Genomic DNA, 23,202 nt, shown 5'->3' with positions numbered 1-23,202 from the left:
AAATGTGCTGTTTGGTGAGATTTAAATTTATCTTACATCATTTTTGCATCACAGTTCAAAAAATGATTAATCTGTGACTTTTAGGAGCAAGTACAACTTTTGGAGATGAGAAATATCTACTCGTATCAATTTTCAGAAAGAAGTCCAGGAAGAGGTACCTTTAGTATTGCTCAGTATTTAAGATTTATGTCCTTGACTAATATATCCCAAGGATTCATTTGAGCCGTCAGCCATACCGCATAATTGTCATACAATTCTCGTTTTCGTGAGCAAAACATCTGTTTCAAAGAAGTCTTGCTCCTGGGATGGTGTGTTGGGTGATAAGTGTGACTCTTGGGGCTCAGGGGACAGACAGCGGATGGGATCAGAAAGTCAATTACGATTTAACAAGCTTTTTGTGTTTATATCTATATTGTGCTCTCTGTGTTTAATTTCTCAGCTGCGAAAGAGTCTAAATCCATTCAAACAGAGCAATTGTGCCCTGTTCACAAGGAGGTAGGTACCTCCACAGCAGAGGTAGAACACAAGCGCTCAGGGGACGTCAAGATGACCCTGCAGAAGCACAAAAGCACGGAGAGCTGTAATGAGCCGAGCCATAACGCCCAGGTGACTTTCCTCCACAGCAGTGTACACATCTGACTATAAAATATATTCTGATATAGAAGCTATTCTTTATAGAATATATTCTGAAAGTTGTATGCAGTTATTCGTGTGATGAACATTGCATATGGTGGAAAGAAACTAGCCGTACTGAAGAATCACACGTCTGCAGCTATGTCTCTTTCTCCTAATGTAATGCACACATTGTATTTTCCATGAGATGTACGTTGCTTTGGAGAAAAGCGTCTGCTAAATGAATACATGTAAAACCGTGTATTTTGCATACAAAGAGCTTTAGATACACATGTGGTTATAGATGCAGTGTTCGTCTGATATCACAATTTTTTTTTTACAGCCTCTCTTTTGTTGTACCACCAACCATCAGTTATAAATAATACTTTGTCAAAGAAGACCAAAAGTAACCCTTAAGTGTTTTAAAATACTGAATGAAGTAAAAGAAGGGTTGCGGTACAGTATGAAAGGGACACTTGTATTGTGATAGTTTCTCGTAGCCGACGTGCGAAGGCTGAGAACAACCTCAGTAATCAATCCTACATGCCTTGTTTACATCAGTTTGAGCTTATTTACACTGAATGTGTGATCTAGGTACAGAAATTGTTTACGTGGGCTATATAGGCATGTTTAGATACATTTCATGGAGAACACTGTGAACATATAATGGATTTAATCCAATCGCGTACCAATCATTTCTACAAGTACACCCATCATTCTTTATGGCCAAGGGGTTGAAAGTCACCTTTTTCTTTTTTAGGAGGTTCCTGCCACTGGATACGTAGAAACAAAGAACAATGAAAGTGCTGCAAAAGATGGGCCAATAGTTGGAAACACAACAAAATATGGAAACACTTCTGTTGAAACTGCTGCAGGTGAGTAACTGCTTGTACTCGCATTACTTCTAGTATTTACTACTAGTATTACTTTTAAGTCCAGTACTGACTGAGATTTTGCCATTTGAAGCTGTGATTGGCCGGTGGATCCGCTGAGATGTTAGCTAGTCCAGCACCTCTTCTACCATTATCCACTAAGTGGTGTGTTACATTACATTTACAATTATTCATTCACTTGAGGCTTTTCTCCAATGCTACTTTCAATGTTAAGCAACTGCTCTGTACCCTCTGACCACTGATGTTCCCTAGTACGTACGCACCAGGGAGGTTCGCTACATCTAAAGTGAAAGCAAAACAAGTAATAACATTATTTAGCAGTTTTAAAGAGGAGTGTAATATTTTTAAAGAGAAGTTCTCTGCAATCTGTAGATGATAGAAAAACAAAGGGCATAGATTTCATTGAAAGGGAACACAAGTTAGTGCTGCAATTTCTGGAGAATCGCACTGAAGCAGAGGGGGAAAATAAAGGGATTAAAGCCCAGGGGGATCACGTAAGGCTGTGGAAGGATGATGAGGCAGAGCCGAACGAGCAAGAAGCGAGCAACATCGTGTACCGCCCTCAAAGGCCCTCCAGTGCCGCTTTGCTGACCAGGAGGTCTCCCTCATCGCTGCTGAGAAGGCACCACTACCCGCGCCTTCAGAGACACCATGAAGAACCCGCACCTCAGGAATCCGACAGCAGGGTGGGACCTGCGGAGGAACCGCGTCACCTACAGCGAAGGCCGCATAAAGTCACGTCACCTAGAAACGGAGGCCTGTAAGCCCCACTTTTTCAGACCTTCACAAAGTGGCCTTGCGGGAGGAGGAGAGTGGCAAGCTGAAGAAGTGGAACTTGATGAAGGAACTTTTTGGTAAGGTGACTTTCAGTGAACCAAGACCAAAGTCAAAGGTCAGGCCCAGATCCTAAAGCTCATATATAAACCCCACGGGAAAGAAAACGAAGATTCTGCTATGAAGGAAAACAATATGATCATCTTTGTGTGGCAGAGAACCGTAATGGTCCTGTAACAATTTTACCTGATATGGCCTTAAATGTACAGTATGTTTTTTGAACTTGACTGAAAATATTTTTATTTCATTTTTAGCATCCCTATCATTCAATACCCAAAATACATTTTTTGCTCAAAATTTATTTGTCCAGCTAATGAAAAAGCTATTCATATTACTTAAAAGAAACTGCAGGCAGCTTCAGTCATTGTCTAGTTTTTCAGCTGTTCTGTCCACAACTGCATTTACTTTTATTCATTATTATTCGATGTTCTTAAAACTTACTCTTTTGCACTACCTCCTCTTCATTATTTATTTATTTATTTATTTATTTAATGTATTATTAGACTGAACATATCATTGCAGTTGATTTATGTGTATGTTGTCCTCTATGTTCACACCATGGTCCAGGAGAAATGCTATTTCCCTCCAATGTATGTCCTAGACACATTGTGGGAATGACAATAAATTTGACTTCTGAGCTCCAAAGCAAAGTACAATCATTTAAACCACTGAGTAATTTTACAAGATCAAGATCTTTCAGGGCAAGTACTTTACGTGATGGTGCTACAGGTACGATTCAAACCTCTTAACCTCCAGGTACAAAGAGAGCAGTGCTAACCACTACACTACCAAGTTACAGCATTACTACAATGTTTACAGTAATTGAATGCAACTAATTGTTAATTGCTCCAGATTTTCATTTGTCTGTCCAGCAACATGGTTCGGGTCTGCAGTATTTAATTTGGCACAATAAACAGAGACCAACGGAAAATTGCACCAAGTGGCTATGTGGGAGAGACTGAGGTGGCCTGTATTATGGGTACCAGATGCTCCTGCTCTTTGGGCCTGTGATGAAAACAAAGCACCAAACTCAACTAAAATAAAATGTTCACACAATACAGTATGTCACCTATATAAACTCTTGTCCATCATGAAAAATCACTCACCTGCTGTATGCCACCGTAGTAAAACTAAGTATCACTTTCAACAACAGACTGATCCAGTTATGGTGCTTCAAGGAGCTGCTGGAGGTCACTTATACCAGTAGCCATCACTCCATAATAAGGAGGGGGTGACTGAGTGGCACTGCACTTTTGTTTGTATTCAATAACACCCTGCTCCACCTCACTTCTCTCAGCATCTCACTTCAATCCACTCCTCCCCTCTCTTGAATTTAAATGTTTGCCTGTTCACTTTATTTGCCACTTATTTCACTTATTGATGTTTTGTTACTTTACATGTGTGCACAGGTATTTATGTTGCACATTTTATGCTGCTGCAACCGAAGCGAATTTCCCTCTGGAGTGAATGAAGTTTGTTTAGTTTCATTCATTCATTCATTCTATGGTTCATTCTATTCATTCTAAGCTCCATTTTGATATTATTCTGTGTGTTCACATAGCGTGATCAATTACCCATCTAAGCAAAACCGACCAAAAAATTTGGACTGTCGGAGGACAGTCTTCACACTAGCATGAAAGGAAGAAACTGGTCCAGATAAGTGATCATACATTACATTTATTTATTGATTTAGCAGATGCTTTTTCTCCAAAGCAACTTCCAATGAACTCTATGTAGTGTTATCAGCCCACACACCTTATTCACCGTGGTGACTTACACTGCTAGATACACTACTTACAATGGGTCACTCATCCATACATCAGTGAAACACACTCTCTCTGTCACTCACTATGGATGAACCTGAACAGCATGTCTTTGGACTGTGGGAGGAAACCAGAGCACCCTGGAGAACAAAGCAAACTCTACAGAGACTTAGCAGGGATCAAACCCATGCCCTCTTGTACCACCCAGACACTGTGAAACACCAGCACTACTTGCTGTGCCACCATGCCGCCCGCACCGTGAATGTCTGCAACGAGTGTCCCTGTAAAGGGGTTAGGGTGTATTATACTCAGTGATCTCTGAGTCTGAAGTACATCCTGCTGCTGCTGCCTTCTGATCAGAGAAGAAGCCCAGTAACACAGCTGACATACTTCTTTAGAACCTCGAGGTTCAGCAGCATAAACTCAATGATTTACAAGATTACAAGAAGGAGTGAGAGTGAATGGGGCAGCTGGTGACATAGTGGTTAGAGCTGCTGAATTTGGACACAGAAGCGACAGGCTTGAATCACCACCAGCTGTAGTACCCATAAGCAAGGTGCTTACCTGAAACACACACAATGTCTGAAACCGCTCGTCCCGAGCAGGGTTGTGAAGAACCAGAGCCTAACCCAGCAACACAGGGCACAGGGCACAGGGCGCAGGGCTGGAGGGGGAGGGGACACACACACCAGATCGAACACCAGTCCGCCGCAAGGCACCTCCAGCAGGACTCGAACCCCAGACCCACCAGAGGGTGAGACCTGGCCAAGCCTGCTGTGTCACTGCGTCCCCCCATACCTGAAACAGGTTCTGGTAAAATGACCCCGCTGTATAAATGGATAAATAGTTATAAGTAGCTTAAAACTGCAAGTTCCTTTGGAGAAAATCATCAGCTAAATGAGAGAATGAATGAGCAGATTTCCTTCAATGAAAACACTGCTATGGGACTGACTGTGTTCTAGAAGCTTCCAGGGGGGTAAAGGCTCGAGTCTCCAGGGCTGATTGCTGGTGCAGGTTTGGAATGTGAGCTCAGCCAGAGGCCGAGATATATAAGGAAACTCCAACACTGTGCAGCTATGCCCAAATAACCGTTACTAATATTGGCTACACTTGAACAAAGAAGTAGTTACAGTTTGATGCATTTTCACTTATTATTTTTATCCACCCACTGACTGCACAGAAAACTTGCTCGTGAAAACTTGGCGAGATGGTGGTTCAAGGAAAAAGCTCAAATGTTTTACGAGCAAATCGACCCTTATTTTTTCAATAAACATGTGATGAATGAAATTTAAACACCGACATCATTCTAAATCAAAACGAAATGTTTTTCATCCTCGCGCGTACTTTCAACTTTCTTTTATATACGTATTTATATTCTATAGTACGCACAATTTTACACGACATACATTTATTTAACACATTTATTGCAGGATTTAATACAACAAGGGTCGGACAAAGTAAAGACACGTGCACGCGCTCCAACCGTACCACACTACGTTTTCACTCCAGAATGTCGTGTTTGCTTGACTGCCCTTTGGGGGCGGGACTAATCGATGATTGGTCATTTAGCTTGTCTGTCAATACATTAGACCTCAGGCTTGCGAGACGTAACTGCTTACTAAGCCGCACGTTGAGGAAAACCTCTGGAGTAGCTCTATGAGGCTGTGCGATATTAAAAAAATGAAATGGATCAATATTATGGGCTGGATCAGTATTATTACAATGGGAATGAAAGCAAATTGTAGCAAAACTATGATATTATGAAACCTTTACATTTACTAGATTTTGTTTACCAAAATCAAAGGATAATGGCAAGTCAGACCATTTTAATTCGTATCATCGTAAAGAGTCATAATAGTTTTCACACTAACCCAATACACAGAAGTCTCAGATTACATAAAACGTATTTAATCACAGCGGCAGGAGATGTTGGGGAAGGCTCCGCCCACCCTGCCACTACAGTATAATAATACGTTGCCGCACGCTCCCAATTATGACGTCATGCTTTTCCGGTTTCCAAGGCAACCAACGCCAAGGTTTTCCAAAGTCACCCAAACGATCTGTTAGATGACACACAAGGTAAGACGGAAGTTGTCTTGAATATTCTCAAATGAAGCAATGGGAGTCGCTAGTACACATAACGTAATGTAACGATAATTGCAAGGAATTCTTTTCCTTGTTGCTTGGTGAAAGTGAAACTTTTCAATTACTTCCATACTTCATTAAAAACACCATAGAGCACTTTAATAGTGTACAGTTTAAGGACATTGACTTGTAGCCTGAATGTTATTGGTTCTCATCCCCATTCCCTGCTTCAGATGTAGTTCCCTTGAACAAGGTGCTTAAAGTGAACTTCTCCAGTAAAAATAGCAAACAGTATAAACAGAGCAAGTATTGCAAGCAGGTTAGGACAAAAATGTCAGCTAACTATGTAATTAAGTAAACTGACAACTAAATTTTTAAAGAATTTAGGCTGAATTGAAATTACATGAACAAATGATACACAGATGTTACCACTGTGATTTATTCTGCAGGTATGCTGCAACATCTTTGGAAGTGTGTATTTTAACAAAGGTCAGCACAGCCTGGTGTGTTTGCAGAGACATGTCTCTGAAACATCAGGACCATGACCTTAAGGTAGATGTCCAACATGACGAGGTTGGAGGAGACGCAGACTTGTGTGTTGATGAACATTCCTTGTCAATCGAGTCCACCTCCTCCTGCAACAGCAGGGCCACCAGCAGCAGGAGAGGTTCTAGGAGAACCAGTTCAAAGCTGAATGACAGCAAAGCAGATACTTCCACACTTAGTACCCACTCTCGCCAAGAGAGGATAGAAAAACTGAAAGTGCACAGCCTAAAAGGTAGATTATGATTTGAAATAGGGTTTTAATCATTTTTATTTTGACAGAATGAAGAAATAGCTCAGATTCTAAAGTAATGTTTGTTTCTATATTTATTATCTGTAAGCTGGAAGTAAAGAAGGCTTCAGGGGAAAGTGGCAGGAGTACAGCCAAGCAGCAAAATGCAGGCCATCTCTATTTCCCCCCATCAAGCCCCAGGGGGTTGCCATGCAGCACGTCATGTTGGCCAGCAGGCACCGCATCAACGAGCTTGGAAACCAGGTGCGGGAGCTACAGCAGCAGCTGGCCGCTGCCACCACTGAGATCCGGCTTCTAAAGCGTCAGCAGGGTCTTCAGGAGGGTGCGCTGCGGCATCTGCAGGATTTGCAAAACGGACTTCCCCAAGTGCTGCTCCAGCACAACAATGAAGTGCACACCCTGCAGGAGCTGCTGTATCGAGCTCGATCCCGCATTAGTGCCTTGGTCCACCAGCTGAATGCCAGTGAGGCCCGGCTGTTGAACACCGGGGACGCGCTCCGGAAGCTGCAGCAGCTCAGCCAGGACCGAAGCTTGGGAGAGAGGGATGAGCTGGCACAGCATGTCAGTACCCTCACCCTGGAGCTCGACCTCAAAAACAAGAGGATACAGGTAGACGCACGATGTGCCGGGTGGAGGACAGTACTGAACTGAGCACCATTTAAAGGGACTTTAATTCTAAAATCTTACAAATCCCATCCACACACACACACTTTCGGAGCCACTCGTCCCATACAGGGTCGCGGGGAACCGGAGCCTACCCGGTACACAGGGCGTAAGGCCGGGGGGGAGGGGACACACCCAGGACGGGACGCCAGTCCGCCGCAAGGCACCCCAAGTGGGACTCGAACCCCAGACCCACTGGAGAGCAGGACCCGGTCCAACCCACTGCCCCACTGCGCCACCACGCCCCCCCAAATCCCATCCAATACTTAAAAATGTTGTTCCTTTGAATGATGTGATCATTTCAAACTTTTACAACCTCTCAATTCCAGGACTTGGAGAAAAACTTGGAGCTGACAAATGCATCCTTTAATCGTCAGCTTTCCTCCCAAGTTCAGAAGACCCATCAAGCCAGAGATCTTTCCGACTCTCTCCAAGAGGAAATCAATTACCTCAAACAAAAGATCAGTGTAAGGGACCTAAATTTTACCTCCCCACATACAAATAATGCATATGCAAAATCTGTTTGCAGTATATTTGGCTTGCCAGATGTTTCACATTGAAACAGGAAGTGGAAAGCACAGCTAATCTTCTAACAAAAAGAAATAATTCATGTTCACACAAGAGGGTAATAAAAAAACAAATTGGTCTTTTTAAGTGTTAAACTAATGGTCTTCAGGAGATTTTTCTATTATTTTGTTGTATTTTTCACCCCAATTTAAAAGTTTGTTTGTGACTTTTAGGAACAAGTACGACTGTTGGAGATCAGAAATATCTACTCATACAGATTTTCAGAACGACCTCCCAGAAAAGGTATCCTTAATATCGCTTCGCATTTTACATTTTAATTTGGGCCTTCAGCCATATGGCTAAATTGTCATCCAATGATCACTGTTAACAGCAAAACATCTGCGTCAAACAAGTCTTGCTCCTGGAGTGGTGGCTTGGGTGGAAAGTGTCATTCTTGCTTCTCAGGGGACAGTGGAATGGGACTAAAAAGGAAAATTAATTTACATTTATTTAGCAGATGCTTTTCTCCAAAGCAAGTTACAATTATTTACCCATTTATACAGCAGGGTAATGTTACAAGAGCAATTTTATGGCAAGTACATTGTTCAAGGTACTATAGCCAGAGGTCAAACTTGCGACCTTTGGATCCAAAGGCAGCAGCTCTAACCACTACACTACCGGTTGTCCCTTTTTATTTTTTAGTTTTTTAGTTAGGCTTTTATTTCTATTCATATGTTACTTTCTCTGTTGAATTTCTCAGCTACAAAAGAGTCTAAATCAGTTCAAACGGAGCAGTTCTGCACTGTTCACAAGGAAGTTGCTACCTCCACGCCAGAGACAGAACATGACACCTCAGAAGATTTTGAGGATTTCGAAATAACCTTGAGGAAGCAAATAAGTATGGAGAGTTGTCATGAACAGAGCGATGATGCCCAGGTGACTTTGCATTCCACACTGCATAGTAATACTAAATACTGAATAAAGTGAAACACATAGAATTCAAAAGAATAATTACATTGTGAAGTAGTTTTGGGGCAGTTTTTCATAGGCACCTGTGAAATTTAACAACAGTCCTAGCAAGTCTGGGTTGAACAGTATAAATCTTTTTGCTTTGTTCTCAGCAGAGTTTAGTTACATAAAACGTCTGATGAGGATGACTTACACTTTACAACAATTTTAAACATATTTAATTAAAAGCAATACTGTAGATTTATTGAAAATGGTTTAATACACCTCATGTCCTTTATGTACAAAGGATAATGTTCCGGAGGCTCCTGCTGTTGAATACACAGTAATAGAGAGTGACGAGAGCACAGCACAGAATGAGCCAATAGTGGAAGAAACAAAACATTCTGAAGACATTTCTGCTGAAACAATGCCCGGTAAGTTACTCTGTCACTGGATGTACTCGTATTACTGTTAAAGCTTTATATTTTCTATTGAGTTTTAGCTCTGTCATTCATTGTCTGAGACTGGGATTTTCACCTTTAAGGAAAGTGCTTAAATTGGCATAAATTCATCTTGGGGACTTGTGGAGCACCTGTGAATGGCTGGTTGATTTTATGAAAAATGTACTACTTATATTTAAAAATATTAATATCAATTAAATAAAAATTAAATACATTAAATATAATGGGGGTGTGGTGGCGCCGCGGGTTTGGCCTGTGCCTGCTCTCTGGCAGGTCTGGGGTTCGAGCCCTGCTTGGGGTGCCTTGCGGCGGACTAGAGTCCCATCCTGGGTGTGTCCCCTCCCCCTCCAGCCTTAAGCCCTGTGTTGCTGGGTTAGGCTCTGGCTCACTGCAACCCTGCTTGGGACAAGCGGCTTCAGACAATGTGTGTGTGTATTAAATTAAAAATATACTACAGCACTGTTTCTCATACCATTAGGCACTAACATGGTGTGCTAAAAACACTATCTTCTGCTTTTGCCCACTGACATTTCCTGATATATAGCAAGAGCTTTCTGCAGAAATGACTCAGTGAGGTTATGCTGAATGATACAGCTTAATTTGGGGTTACAAAAACATAAGTACAGGCTTCCCTTATTACATTTATCTGATGCTTTTCTCCAAAGCAACTTATAACACCAAGGTACTTACAATTATTTACTCATTTATAGAGCTGAGTAATATAACTAGAGCAATTCAGGGCAAGTACCTTATTCAAGGGTACTACAGCCAGAGGTGGGGAGCAAACCTGCAACCTTTGGGTCTAAAGGCAACAGCTCAAACACTATGCTACTAGCTCACTCACATAACAAACCCATTACAACTCATACTTATGGGCAAATACAGCATGTATCCTAATATTCGCAGCTATGTGCTCACACTTAACGGAAATGGCTTCCAAAAACAGAAATGTTAATGCACAACAGGAGCCCTAGTGACACTGAGCACCTGACAAAGCTGCTACACCACCCAACATGTATCTATTCACAAGTATCTCGAAAACCATCTCATTTTCATTTTGTCACATTAATTTATTTAGCTGACACTTTACTCCAAAGCAACTTACAATTATTTATTCATTTATACAGCTGGGTAATTTTACTGCAACAATTTAGGGTAAATACTCAAGACTACTACAGGTGGAAATGAGACTAAAACCTGCAACCACTGGGTCTAAAGGCAGCAGCAATAACTACTATACTACCAGCTGCCCCAGTTTCTTAGTGTGAAACCATAACCTGTCATAACGATGCACCCTAAAGCAAAAAATTTGGTGTTAAAAGAAGTCCAAAATGCAAAGTGAAGACTTATCTCTCAGTTTAAAACTCGCTCACACACACACACACACACACACACACACACACACACGCACACACACACGCACAGACTGAAGCCGCTTGTTCTGAGCAGGGTCGCAGCAAACCAGAGCCTAACCCGGCAACACAGGGTGGAGGACTGGGGGGGGGGGGGGGGACACACCCAGGATGGGATGCCAGTCCATTACAGAGAACAAACCCCAGGCCCACCAGAGAGTAGGCACAGGCCAAACCCGCTGCACCACCGCACCCCCCTTAGTTTAAAACTTGAGGTGATAAAACAAAATTCTCCTGAAATGCAGTATCATTACTAATGATTTTATTCTGATGTGATTACCATTTATCAAAAATAATACTTTATGAATAGCTCAGAAAAAACTGGTTCTGAGTGATTATAGTATTTATGACAATTGCCTCATGAGGTATTGTGATATTCTGGATCTCGTTTTAAATTAGTCCGGTACAGTAGACAGCACTGGTGTCACATGGTTCCTGAATTGTGTGTGATTGTCCGCTAATGCACTAGCATCCTGTCTAGGGTGTATCCTGCCTTGTGCATTACGCTTCTGGGATAAGTTCCAGATCACCACAACCCTGCAATCAACAGGTGATTACTGATGGTGCATGGAGTTAATTATTCTGTGTTTAAAAGATAAAGCAGAAATATTGCATGTTTTATGAAAAGTGGGTAAACATTTTGAGACCCAGGAATGCATGATTTAATTTTCTCATTTAAAGTAATGGTAATTCAGAGCTCATTTTACAAGAGTGCACCTCATAGGCAGATTTTCAGGACTAAATTATGGTTCTTTGAAATCTACAGCTGAAGAAATGAAAAGCAGATATGTCAGTGAGGAGGAACAGGAAGAGGAACCGGAAGAGGCAAAGGAGGCGGAACAGGAGGCAGAATGGGAGGAGGAACAGGAGGAGGAACAGGAGGAGGAACATGTAGTGCTTGACTTTCTGGACGATCACTCTGAAGCAGAAGAGGAGGAACACGTATGTAATATAATTCAGGAGGATGAAACAAAACCCTCCTGTCAGGATTATGAGAGAGAGGAGACCAAACCAGAAGCCAGCCACATAACCTGTCACCCGCAAACCCCCTCCAGTTCCACTATGCCTACCGAAAGGCCACCCTCATCAATGCCAAGAACACACCACCACATCAGCTTCAAAGAGACCATCCAGAATCTGCACCTCGGGAGGCCAGCCTACCATGTACCTGGACGGCACACAAGGAGGAACTGTGAAACCTGTAGTAAAGGCAACATCAAGATGGATCACATAGACATTGGGACCTACGAACCCTCCTTTGCAAAATTTCCATCTGTAAAACCCCAAACACCAGTTTCCTTGTACGAAAAGAAGATGGTCAAGAAAAAGAGAAAGCTGATGAAGGAACTCTTTGGCAAGGATACTTTCACATCAGCAACACAAAGCAGCAAACCACAATGCTACAAAGAGGAACAATTGTAGTTGATTGTTGCTAGGTCATCTTACTGTGACCTGGTAACAAGTGGAACCACACCATGAGGCAGGGGCAGATCATAAAGGACAGCTCTCCACTGCCTGCCACCAACAGTGAAAGGGACAATCAAGCGAGGACCTTTAACCTTTGAAGCAGCTGGTCTAAGGACTTAAAAGCAAGTCTTGGAGAGAGTATACATGGAGCAGCAGTGTCCCATGTAACGGTCAGAAGTACCAAGTTGAAGCTTTGAATGAAGATTATGGACATTGCTCCTGTTGTTTTTTGCCCAGTTGAATTTTGTCTTTGGGGTCTCCTTGAAGGGGTCATGTCCCCAATTTAGTTTGCTTTATTTTTCCAATAAAACCCTTATTTTGTGTACTGCTGTCTCAAGCCTCTGTTGTCAACTTGCATCACTACTCACATACATCCTGTAAAATCTTCCACAATGTCGCAAAACAGAAACATCTCCAGCTTCTGTTTTTTGACAAACAGTTACACAGCAGGGTCACCATCACATAAACCCATCGTGCGTTAATGTGACTCAGACCGGCAAACTGTTTTCACATTATTTTGCTCAGTTGTTCTATTGTCTAATATCGCAAATATATGGCAATACTTGAATTCAAGTAATCTCAAAGAACAGACATATTTGAAGAAGTAATTCAGCAAATTCTTACAATGGTTTGATGTTCAAATGATTCTCTGAAAATTGTGCAGGACTGATCGTTGCCATAATTGAGGCCTAAATCTAAATGCACTAACTAGTGTTCCTGACATTTTACCACAACTGTTTCTAGGGATAATTATGAAAGAAAATCTTTAAAATTGAAGCATTTTATGTTGTCTTCAGTGATATTTCTGCCAGGCACAGCATATCTATGGGCATTCTTGAATATACAGCAAAATAAACTCAAGTGTTGTGAATCAGTTTCAACCACAAAATATAACTTTAATGAAACCTTAAATAAAATTAGTCAGCAGAGAAGCCACAGTGTTGGTCAAATTAAATCAGGTACCATCATGTTTATGCCCACAAATCTGCAGCTGAAAATATACAGAATAAGGAAAAGACATGAACGTTTCTGCATTTGCTGACCCAGAATTCATTAGTCATACTCTTACCAAAACGCATGTTTTCACTATGAATTCATAGATTTTGATAAATGAAACATACTTGATCTTGACACAACATAAATTATGTTCCAAAGGATACAAACAATAACAAATATACATCTTTCTGATTCTGCCACAAAAAAAGACCAAAACAATGGGTTGCTGATGTTCCACAGTGCAGAATAAACTTGGTTATGCTTCTCCACAAGGAAAGGCAGAGTTCTTCCCTTAAGAAACAGAGCGTAGAATGGTAGCCACCACCTTATTGCATACCACAAGCCAGCATGTGATACCCACACCACCTGAAACAAAGAGACAGGTGTTGTGGGCAAGGGTCAGATATGGAAAATGAAACACCGCACAGTGAAACTGCTCAGTAATAAAATGAGTGTTGATAGTAGAAAAAAAAGACTGACATTCATTTATGAATTTTAGTAGCCTGGTTCATTGCCTACAACACAGTACTAAACTGTTAAGAGAAACTTCATACACTGCAAAGCTCTTCATCTGAAAATGTTCATTGGTACAAAAGAAACAAAAGTAAGCCATATGCAAGGTAAGATGTCCCCGAGACATTGCTTTTTGAGAAACAAGACAGCACAGTTAAAACTTCTGCCCTCTTTTTTCACTTATAAAGCTGTACCAGTCTTCAAGTGTCAATTACCAAGGACTTGAAAACCCATGAACAAAAAAAACTACTTTAATACCAGCAAATCAGATCCAGACAGCTATTACCTGCAAGTTTTTTCTATTAGTCAATAATGCAAGCTATTTTCTGTGTTTTAGCAAGTGGGGTGAGAATCAAGGTAAAGCAAGTGTAAAGAAAACTAAGCTTTTCTAGCAAAGCATGCAGAATTAATATTTAAATACAGAATACTGCAACTTAAATATTCACTATGTGTTCAATAGTCAGTGGGATTTCGACCCATTCAAAATAATCAAGACTTACCTGCCACTCCAGATGGAAAAGCGACCACCCGTTCCAGAGGGGTAATCCACTTACTGGGAAGAACAGTCACTGGATCGTTATAATATGTCCAAATCAGACAGATCATCAGAGCGGCCTGGTCAAAAAGGACAAATTCAGAGACCTTTTCCCCATACCGTACACTGAATGTAGCCTATTCAGCATTTTTAAGTGTACTTAGAACAAAGGACACCAATTGTCCTTTCAATAATACTTTTACAACTTACCTGCAAAACATAGAAAAATATTTTCACTACCCATTTGATTTTTGCCAGTTGAGCAGATCTCATTTTAACTGAAAAACACAAAATTTGTATTAGCTGTATCAAGACAGGACAAGTTTTTCAAAACTGTTACAAAAAAAAATACCCAAATTCTATGCTAATACATTTATGTTAGTTGATTTAGAAAATGTTTTTCTTCAAAGCAACTTCCAATGAACACTACGTAGTGTTATCAGCCCACACCGTATTCACCAAGGTGACTTACACTGCTAGGTACACTACTCACTGTGAGTTACTCATCCACACACCGGTGGAACACACTCTCTCTGTCATTCACACTCTAGGTGACAAGCCACCTGAAAAGCATGCTTTTGAACTGTGGGAGGAAACCCACACAGACACTGGGAGGACATGCAAACTCCACACATACTGAGTGGGGACTGAACCCATGTCCTCTCACACCACCCAGGAACTGTATGAGAGCAGCACTATTCGCTAAGCCACCGTGCCACCTCAAGTTTTCTCTTAATATTCGATTAGTACATTGTATGTAAGGCAATTTACACATATGTAAAGCTTAGAAAAAAAACTACATTAAAATGCATAATTTATAGAATTTCATTTTAATAGTCATCAAAACAGTATTTTTTAACAGCCAAATAGGATGCTTAATTAATGAGGGGAAAAAAATAATCTATAGCAGCTTGTAACCCTAAAGATTTTCTGTCCTTAAGAGTCATTAAATTACAACTTTCCTTCAATTTTCGTACTGTGACACTACCTGGAAAATGTTCATGCTTATGACAGGTAATTGCTAGTATAATCAATGAAATGTAAATAGTTTTTAGGCATAAATCCTGCACACCAACTTTTGGTTCTTGTTAATGGCAAAACAATGAAGTATAGGACAACATCAATTTTGAAAAACAGATCGTAATTTCTTAAAGTAAAACACAATCGTGTTTAGACAAGGTTATTGTGGGAATATCTAACAGAGTTCTAATCACAGCTAATCTTATCTCTGGAATACCCCCGCTGAATAAAGCACACCAAGACTGGAACACTTTGATTGACATGTGATGATTGCAAAGACAGCATGTGAGAGTGAGTGACAGCTGTGAGGGCGGCGCTTGGTTCATGTGCACGGATGAAGGGTGCAAGAGAAAGCAGCTTTCCTCTATCTACAGAAAGAAATTCACGTCAAGGTCACATAAAAAGGTCACCCCGTCTCCACTTCCTCAGAATGAAATGTTCCCCTTCACTGCAGTTTGCAACAAGAATGTGTGCCATAAAAATTACCTGAAGACTTACTATATTATTGCACTCTGGCCCACAAAATATAGTGGCAAAAACTTCAGCTAGAGATCATACTAGTTATAAAGAATTATGAAAATACAATTTATTACTACTTAGTTGAGCAAACATTAACTTTGACAAACATTAACTTTTGGAAAATACTTAAGCATATATGGCTGTTCAACCTTTGCACTATTTAAAAAAAAAAAAAAAAAAAAAAAAAACAGCAACACCTTTGACCGATTCAATGTGGCTGGAGGGAAGACAGAGCAACAGGCAGCAGCTGTAGCACCGGACCCCCACCAAACAGTCAGCCTGTTGTGCGAAACACACCTGACACCCCCATGCCGGTTGTGTTACTGTGCATCTGCGGAGTCTCTCACAGAAAGTTAGAGCTCTGAATCTGAAAACACAATGGACAGCTGCTTCCCTGCTCTAACTGTAATGTGAGAAGGCAATGGATGGCTAGTGAGAGGCAGCTACTAGCACTGCGGTTAGAGCCATTGCCTTTCCAGACTGAAGATTGTTGGTTCAAATCCCGCCTCCTGCTGTAGTAGCAGCAAGTGAACAAGTTGCTTCTCCAGTAAATCTACCGGGCTGCGTAAATAGCTAAATTGTTGTTACTCTGAGTAGTGTGTTGTTCTGGGGGAAAAAAGCTAAATGGATAACTGCGGGGGGGAGGGCACATGGCCTATAAATGTGCTTGCGTGCATTTGACTTATACGTATGTATGGTTATTGAAAACCATACCCTGATATGTCACCCTTACCGTGTGTCTTTAGTTTGTCGGTCATCTTGTTAATCTTGCGCTCCAGCCTAGCATACCTGGCAAACTCATCCATCATACTGATGGTAGCGAGCTCTCTTTTCAAATTCTGGATCTCTGTCCTCATCTCCATTTCTTGTTCTGCATCTTTCTGGAAGGCTTTAGACACCTTCAAAAAAAAAAAAAAAAAAAAAAAAAAATTCTCTAAATACCAGTTCACAGGCACGTTCACACAAGGTGAACACAGTAAAATAGCAAATTCATATAAAAATTACATATCCATGTTTGTAAAAAAAAAAAAAAAAAAAAAATCCTTTACAGTAATGCATAAACGTAACATTTACTCTATATTTCTTTGTCATACAATGAATGTTAAACTCCAGCATCATCCCAGACAACGCAGCCTCCTCTCTTTGACATGGAAGAAAAATTAACCGTTGTGTAAACCACAGATTAGAAAATGTCTGTGCAGTTCAAAGATAATAGGTTTACAAAGGAAAATCCTATTAAGGGCGCGTCCTAAATTAGTTCACTTTGAAACCGACGGAGAGAAACGCGCGACTGAAGCGCGCGGGAAGTGCTCGCGCTCCCGGGTTCAGCGCACCGGCGTCCCGCGTCCACAGCGCGCGGAGTGCAGTCAGTGAACGGCACCTTCCTTCCTTTGCTCCACATGTACGAGGAGAAGGAAGGCGGCTAGCTATTACACGTATAACAATGAAAAGTGAAATTCCAGCCATTGTCTATAATCACCCGCTGCTGAGACACATTTTTGATTTGCAGTCCATTTTCACTTTTATTTCAAGTTCATGTCTCTGTGACTTTCCTTCCTCGCCGTTTCCATGAGGCGAGTAGTACAAGGAGTAGATTTAATTAATACTTAATTATCGGTTGTCGTCATTGGAGTTAAGCTCACAACTCCCTAGTAAAACCAGAGAGTAAAACACAGTACGTGCTAGTAATTCGACATAGACGTGTTACAATCATGACGACCGTATATTCCGTTAAGCATATGGCCAGTTTTATTGCACAGGCCGAGCCCTTGCGCTGAGATGTGAGTTATAAAACTCACCGTTATACCAGAAATAGCAGCTACTACTTACAAAAGAAGTGATAGATGGCAACAACGTTTGGACGACATTGCACGACAGCACAGATGCCAGCACTACTAGCCAGGAGCAGCCGGCCGCCATATTGCCTTGCTTCCAATACACCTTTTGCTGTTGCACTGAGCACCCCCTAGGAAATATAGCTCGATACGTTGTTTTTTAAAACCTAACGCTTGCTTTATTGGATTGCCATAAAAAATATGAAATACATTTTGACAGGGAGACCACTACATGCATAAAGAATACATTAAAAAGACGGCGAAGAGAAAGTCTTTTATAAAATAGGGGGCTATGTCTCGCATGTTGTTTTATGTTAAAGCTCACATTAAACTAGGTTTTCAAACCAAAGTAGTACACACAGTCGGTAAGACGACAATATTTACTTCAGGTTCAAAATGTTCTCCACCCCCTTTGGAGAAATCTGGAGCGAAAACTCGAACTGATTGACATGAGGATCTGCCCATACAGGTTTCTTGCTATGATTTGAAAACGCGTGGATTGGTTCCGATGGCCAATCACCGGCGTCGAAGGGCGGACAGTGGGCGGGACGTCGGTCCTCCATCAGGTTGGTGTTGCGATGAACAGGAGGGAGCAGGAGGGGGGAGAATCCAATCCGGTTTCAGCTAGTTCCCCCTCTCATGCAACATATACGCTTGATACACTCTGTTGCAAGGTACTGAATTTTAGTGAGAAGACAGCTCATACAATTATATAATCCATACACTGTCATTCCTTCGTTGGATTTCTCCACTCTTGTTTTAAAACACAAGAACCAACCATGCCGAAAAGAAACAAAGTAAGTCTATTAATGTAAAAGCAAAAAAAAAAAAAATGTATTTAATTGTTTCATAATATAAATTGCAGCATTCTGTGTGTGGCATGCATTATATATCTGATGTGTGCAGTAATTTCCTTTGCAAAAGGATCTACGTCGTTGCACTTTAAAACGTGGTCAAGTGGTTAATGCATCCGTCTGGATAGGAAGTGGCGCCTTTTTACTTAGTATTTTTGAGTAGGTAGCAGTGGCGATTACCTCAGGAAAAAACGGTTTTTGTTGAGTGCTTGGACTTTTCTTTTGCTTAATTGTTAATAAGAAATGTTGCATTCGAGAATGGGTTCAGACAAAGGGGTGTAACCCTCATCATTTTGTCATGCTTTTTAATCTGGCAAAAAAAGATGTAATATCTTGTGAGACGTGTTGAATTTTCCCTCTGTATGTTTTATTCAGAGTTTCTCGCGTTGTGGTGGATTAAATGCAATCGAATCGTGGGTGAATGTGCGCGCACGGATGCACGAGACGTGGGAACTGAATGTAGAATGCAACTCCTTACGGTTCGCAAAGGGCACCAAGTGTAAGGGTGTCATGGCTGCCCTGTGTGCACGAAGACCGCTGCCTGGGCACCAGTGCAGTGTCCGGAGTTCGTTTCACCTCATTGGCTCTTCAGGCGCTTAAGTGCATTGTTCTGATGAACGGAAATAACAGAACCCTCTTTCGTTTCGTCCTCTTTGCACTTAAATTTGTGATTTAATGGTCACTTTTGGTTGCCATTCGCGTTCTTCTCGTATTACTCCGTCGGGTTTGCTCTCATTGTATCTGTCGTCCTACAATGGCGATTCGCCGTCGTTGTAGCGCCGCCGGGGATTCTAGCATGTTCCGCAGCCGTCCCGAGGACCGCTGAGCATCTCGGAGTCGCGCGTTCGAATGAATGGCGGGAACGCAGAGCGAGACCGCTGACGTCACGGTGCGTGCCTCCGCGCAGCAAATCCGCACGCACTGGAGGCGGAGTATCCCCGCCCTCATAGACCTTTAACTAAGGGGACATAGTTTTCGACGAGGTTGAATTTACAGTCACGTTCAGTGGTGTTTTGAAAAGGGCAGAAATCCAACTTTTTGTTTACCTGGCTTGTTGTTTTTTTGTTGCCCCGCCCACTTCTTTGGATTGTATAAGTACCTGTACTGTTTCTCTCCTACATCTTCAATACAATAGCTATAAATCATTCTGTTTCTGTACTTGTGACAAACTAATTAGTGTTCTGCTTGATATTTTTAACCAAACTTACTTAGTTTTTTTATTATTATTATTCTTGATCAGTTGTAATACAGTAGTAGCTCTGAGTGGGACTTGAACTGACAACCTTAAGATTAGAAGTCCATGTCCTTTATGTCCTTAATGTAATACTACATTATGTGCTTCCTTTGACCTTGGGCTCTGTGTTTTTTATTTGTGCAGGCAAACAATGACACTGAAGCAAATGAGGTAAGTGGTTCCATCTGTTTCTCATAATCTCATTTTGTTGATGAACTGGTTCCCAAATTTGTACTGAGACACCTATAGAGTTCATGTTTTTCCTTAACACTCCTTAAATAAACTGCACTTCATAAATTGGGTGTGCTGGTACAATAAATATTAGATAGCTAGGTCCTCAAAAATATAAGTATTTTATTTATTTACTTTTATAGAGTGAAAGAAGCTTAATGATATGTAACAACACTGTTATATTATTTTCCTTTGGTACAGCCCAAGAGGAGATCAGAGAGATTGCAAGCTGTAAGTACATCTGTGAGCAATGTTTTGATATAGATTAATGGACATAGATGCTTGAAATATCAGTCCCTAATTTTCTTTTTTTTTTTTTTAAATTCAATTTTTACAGAAACCTCAACCAAAGTCTGAACCGAAGCCAAAGGTAACTTCTTAAAAATTCCCCCCCATGTAATGAGACAATGAGGTGAAAGAGATCATTCTGTTCAATATTTGTATTTTAAATTGGGTGAAATGCGTATATCCTGTTTTATTTAAGAAGGCACCTGCAAAACCGAAGAAGACGAAGGAAGTAGAAAAGTCTAAGCCTGAAGAAAAGAAGGAAGAGGTTCCAGCAGAAAATGGAGAGGCCAAAGCTGAGGAGGTCAGAATTTACCTTTTTTTAGAGTTTTATTTTAGTTTGTGTGTGTGTGTGTCAGATTTACTTAGGAAAGTTTTACATGTATGAAACTGAATCAAACTGTTTCTTTCACTATCCTGATTTTGCTTCTTCTTTTAAAAAAAAAAAAAAAATTATCCCCACAATGACTGAGCACCAAATACTGTATATGATAACACAAGTAACCAAAGAGTTATGCTAACATTATGGTTGAAATAACAGTGGTTGGAAGCAGTTGGAAAGGGTAGTGCAACACCTTAAACTGTACTGATTGTTCATTTTTTCAACCCTCAGGAGACACCAGCTTCAGAAGAACCTGGACAGAAAGCCAAAGAGGCTGAATAACATCTTCATCACATCCTTTACCTGTGCTCCCTGTACCTCCTTTTCTTGTACAATTCAGAGGAATATTTTTATCGACTATTTTCTAAATGCAGGTTTTTTTAATAGTTTGATTGTAGAAACACATTTTTTTAAGCAAAAGTTACATTTGGAGAGGGATTCCACCACATCCCACATTTTTACATCTCTGGACAAAATGTTATGGTCATTGTGTGGTCAACATTTTTTGTTTAAGAAGGAACTGGCATTGGGCATGTTGCAGCGATGAGAATGTGCAATCATGTCATTTTCAGGAATCATTGTACAACTGGGAGAGCTTGCCTGAGAGACTAACATTCCATAGGCTATGTGAGGGACAGTATATGTGACCTGTATCGTATGGGAAGGGGGAATGAGTTATTTTGAAGGGTAATTTGTTTTATTGTTTATAATGATAAAAGTTTTAGACTGTTTGTAAGCGGTGTTCTATAAATGTTAACTTTTACCCATGCAGTTGTCTGTCTTTACAGTTCTGATTTAATAACCTGTTTCACTAGTACTGGAGTTCTCCCTTTCAGGCCTGTGCATCATGTGTTGGTTTTGTCTGTTTTGGTGACTAGCATTGCAATATCATTGTATAGCTGCTGTGCAAAAAGGGGTTTTCAAAATTCCTATATGCAGTATGTAATGGTACGTTGTGAGGATTGTAACATGGAATATTAGCAAAGCTAATAATGTGACATGCATTAGTGCTCATATTGGTGATAACTGCTCCTTTTATAAGGATATGGCAAAGCAAATGACTGTACTTTCACTTATTCTGTAAAGTGAACATACCAGCAGTAGCAATATTTACATATGGATTTTAGGTAACAAGTAAAATTGTACAGTTTTTCTTTGTAGCTGTATCTGTGTATTGATTGGTATAAACAAAACCAATAAAAAAATTGGTTGTAATTGTTGGTGGTAGTTTACCTAACCATAGCAGTCAGTTAAGATGTTTTCTGTGGATTAGCATCCCCTGTTTGTGGAAAACAATTTAAGTATGTTAATAGTGCACATTTTTCCAAAGCAATGTATAATGACTATTAACTTGTCAGTCATTTACAGTATATAGCAGAGTCATATAATACTCACCTACTACAATTCAGATTGCCTGCTTCACCTGAAACCCATCTTTGGACGGTGGGAGTAAACCCCTACGAACATAAGGACATGCACGCTCCACAACAGCCGGATTCGAACCCACAGTCTAGGGCTGGGAGGCATTGTGCTCCACTGAACCACTGTTCTGCCCCGTTTAAACAGATGCATTATTAGTGCAACAGGTTTCAGGTTCTGAAATGCCAGTGTGGAAATATTAGCATAAATGACCCTTTATTGTAAAGGGTCTGCTGAACTTCTATGCAGTGTGACTGTTTCTTGCACTGTAGTTGTAGTGGAAGGGGTACAATATTTCAGTATAATAGCACATGGTTAATTTTACTTGTAAAGAACATTTACATCCCAGGATGCATATACTGGGAAGTACATGGCAACTGGTAAGATATAAAGCTGAGAAAAGGAAATAAATGAGAATAACAGCAAAAAACAAAGTATAAATATAAGCATAAAGCATTTAAAATGCACAAATAATACAAAATGTAATAGCAGTAATTTTGTACAGTTTTATGTAAGATTATTCCATAAAATAGATGTGCAACTTTTTTTTTCCTCATTTACATTTGTAAATTATTGAGCCTCAAGTGAACCGAAGTAACTGAAGATCAGAAGTCTTCTTTTACTTGTCCATTTGCTTTAAAACAGTTGGAAGTGATAACAATAATCATTTTGGTGCTTCAGAAATTTAATACAAAAAATACATCCATGCAGACCAGGGCAACGTTATTAGTATCATTATCCGTTAATTTGTTTTGATACATTTTAACAGAAACGCGTTTTGTTGCAAATGTTAATGATTGAAAAATGTTTTACGCATCCTATCTTTTCAAAGCTCGAATTTACACACATTAGACCACAGGTTTTTAACCGTTTCCAGCCCACAGGCCCTTTGAAAGATCTCCTGGCACAGCTACATTCTCGCAGACAATATCAATAAA

General features: G+C 40.6%; 3 protein-coding genes and 1 long non-coding RNA gene across 4 annotated transcripts; 3 read left to right on the top strand and 1 right to left on the bottom strand.

Moving 5' to 3' along the window:
• The first annotated feature begins 10 nt into the window (after positions 1–10).
• Positions 11–2,608, top strand: LOC108932368 (uncharacterized). The gene is made up of 3 exons (XR_001965985.2): positions 11–606; positions 1,373–1,487; positions 2,074–2,608. It is a non-coding gene; the product is annotated as an uncharacterized LOC108932368 (long non-coding RNA).
• A 3,972-nt stretch (positions 2,609–6,580) lies between these two features.
• Positions 6,581–11,694, top strand: LOC108932190 (lebercilin-like protein). Its single transcript, XM_018748433.2, has 7 exons — positions 6,581–6,965; positions 7,072–7,592; positions 7,976–8,113; positions 8,387–8,456; positions 8,914–9,089; positions 9,409–9,535; positions 11,456–11,694. Exons 1-7 carry the CDS (start codon positions 6,599–6,601, stop codon positions 11,533–11,535), a joined length of 1,479 nt encoding a protein of 492 aa, XP_018603949.2. The 5' UTR covers positions 6,581–6,598; the 3' UTR covers positions 11,536–11,694.
• Positions 11,695–13,108: 1,414 nt separating this feature from the next.
• get1 (guided entry of tail-anchored proteins factor 1) lies at positions 13,109–18,214 on the bottom strand. Its single transcript, XM_018748682.2, has 5 exons — positions 17,855–18,214; positions 16,758–16,923; positions 14,696–14,763; positions 14,451–14,565; positions 13,109–13,803 (listed from the first exon to the last, which is right to left on the bottom strand). Exons 1-5 carry the CDS (start codon positions 17,942–17,944, stop codon positions 13,730–13,732), a joined length of 513 nt encoding a protein of 170 aa, XP_018604198.2. The 5' UTR covers positions 17,945–18,214; the 3' UTR covers positions 13,109–13,729.
• A 202-nt stretch (positions 18,215–18,416) lies between these two features.
• Positions 18,417–21,566, top strand: hmgn1a (high mobility group nucleosome binding domain 1a). Its single transcript, XM_018748550.2, has 6 exons — positions 18,417–18,656; positions 20,092–20,118; positions 20,380–20,409; positions 20,516–20,548; positions 20,663–20,767; positions 21,077–21,566. The coding sequence occupies exons 1-6, from the start codon at positions 18,639–18,641 to the stop codon at positions 21,125–21,127; spliced, it is 264 nt and encodes an 87-aa protein (XP_018604066.1). The 5' UTR covers positions 18,417–18,638; the 3' UTR covers positions 21,128–21,566.
• Positions 21,567–23,202: the final 1,636 nt, after the last annotated feature.

The sequence above is a fragment of the Scleropages formosus genome, chromosome 10 (assembly GCF_900964775.1).
Source record: "Scleropages formosus chromosome 10, fSclFor1.1, whole genome shotgun sequence".
NCBI lineage: Eukaryota > Metazoa > Chordata > Actinopteri > Osteoglossiformes > Osteoglossidae > Scleropages > Scleropages formosus.
Note: the sequence above shows the minus strand (reverse complement) of the source record. Positions and strands in the feature narration are given on the sequence as shown.